At 40.5% G+C, this 1,253-nt stretch overlaps 1 protein-coding gene across 1 annotated transcript; it reads right to left on the bottom strand. All coding sequences in view use genetic code 11, as the record gives it.

Annotated features, from left to right (window-relative positions):
* Positions 1-388: 388 nt before the first annotated feature.
* On the bottom strand, positions 389-658 carry EGR_10304 (hypothetical protein; the record flags this gene model as incomplete). The annotated part of the gene is made up of 2 exons (XM_024499553.1): positions 389-449; positions 612-658. 2 exons carry the CDS (start codon positions 656-658, stop codon positions 389-391), a joined length of 108 nt encoding a protein of 35 aa, XP_024346035.1.
* Positions 659-1,253: the final 595 nt, after the last annotated feature.

The following is a 1,253-nucleotide window of genomic DNA, read 5'->3' as shown; positions in this document are numbered from 1 at the left end:
TTTCAGATTTTCCACAGAACGATCGTGGTGCCATCCATTCCGTGAATTACGCGGCATCAGATATGAAGATGCTGGTATTAAGTTCGCTGGAATCATCTTCAAGCCCTAAAAATGATTGCACTTTTACTTTTAATTTATCCAATTTTTTTATTCTTTGGCAGTTTTGCAGGAGTTCCACTTAAATGCAAATTTGCTATCAAGCAGAGATCCACCAAACGTGTACTGATAAGTATTCGAAGACAAATGTTAATCAAAAGCTACAAATAAGCGTAACTGAAAATATCAAGCAACTGTGGCACTCCCATCCATCCAGAGAATCAGTCAACCAGCTACCAGGACTGAAGGCGCACTTTGCGTCCTTCATTAGGCAATTATATAAACTGGCAGTTTAGACGTCTACCACACTGGTGGCATCACTGGTGAGCTCTATCACTTGAGAACAGCACGGACTTTGAGAAGTGGCTATAATGCTGTTTTACCTCTAAAGTCAAGGCGTGCTTAAGAACCATCCGTTTTGTGACAAGATTCGTGTTCCTGACCGACTCCCGCCTACAGGTTCTATCCAAACCAGCATTGATTATGGTTCCAACAAAATTTTGCTCATAACTTACAGAAGCACTGTGAAGCGTTGATCAGCTTGTTGTATGTCAGCAAACATGAGCCTAAATAAGGGAACGCATCACTGGTTAATCTCTTCTTTCTGTCACTTTCCATCTTCACCATTTTCTGTTTCGACCCTCCATCCCAAGCCAAGGCTATCAGGCATCGCAATTAAAATTGCTCGAAGACACATTTGATGCCATCGTTGATGGTCACACAAGATTTGTCACAGAAGTCACATGTGATTGAGTACAGTAAACTTCTGACACTGTTTACGTCTATGAGTCTCAGTGATATGCAATTTGTGTGTGACGCCTAATGATTTTACAGGTGGTAGATTTGAGGGTAATTGATGTTAATTTGTGAACGCTGCTGCCCTAGTTAAAGGTAGTCAAATGGTGTATGCTTGCTAAAAGTAATACATTGGCTCAAAGTTTTTTGATTAAACGAACCCCGTAAACATGTTTGTGGATCTCCACCAGGTCCTGGAACAACAAATTCGGCTTAGGTCATTAGTTCGTCAGCGAGGTGTGAACAGAATTGTAATAATTGGCGAAAATTCGGATTGTGTTGTTTAAATATGTTATAAATTACATGGCTAAAGTGCAGCAACTTGACTGACTTTATGCTTAACAGCGCGAGAATTTTAGACT

The sequence above is a fragment of the Echinococcus granulosus genome (genome assembly GCF_000524195.1).
Source record: "Echinococcus granulosus chromosome Unknown EG_S00207, whole genome shotgun sequence".
In the NCBI taxonomy this organism is placed as follows: Eukaryota; Metazoa; Platyhelminthes; class Cestoda; order Cyclophyllidea; family Taeniidae; genus Echinococcus; species Echinococcus granulosus.
The sequence above is the reverse complement of the archived record's forward strand: the minus strand, read 5'-3'. Positions and strand labels throughout refer to the sequence as shown.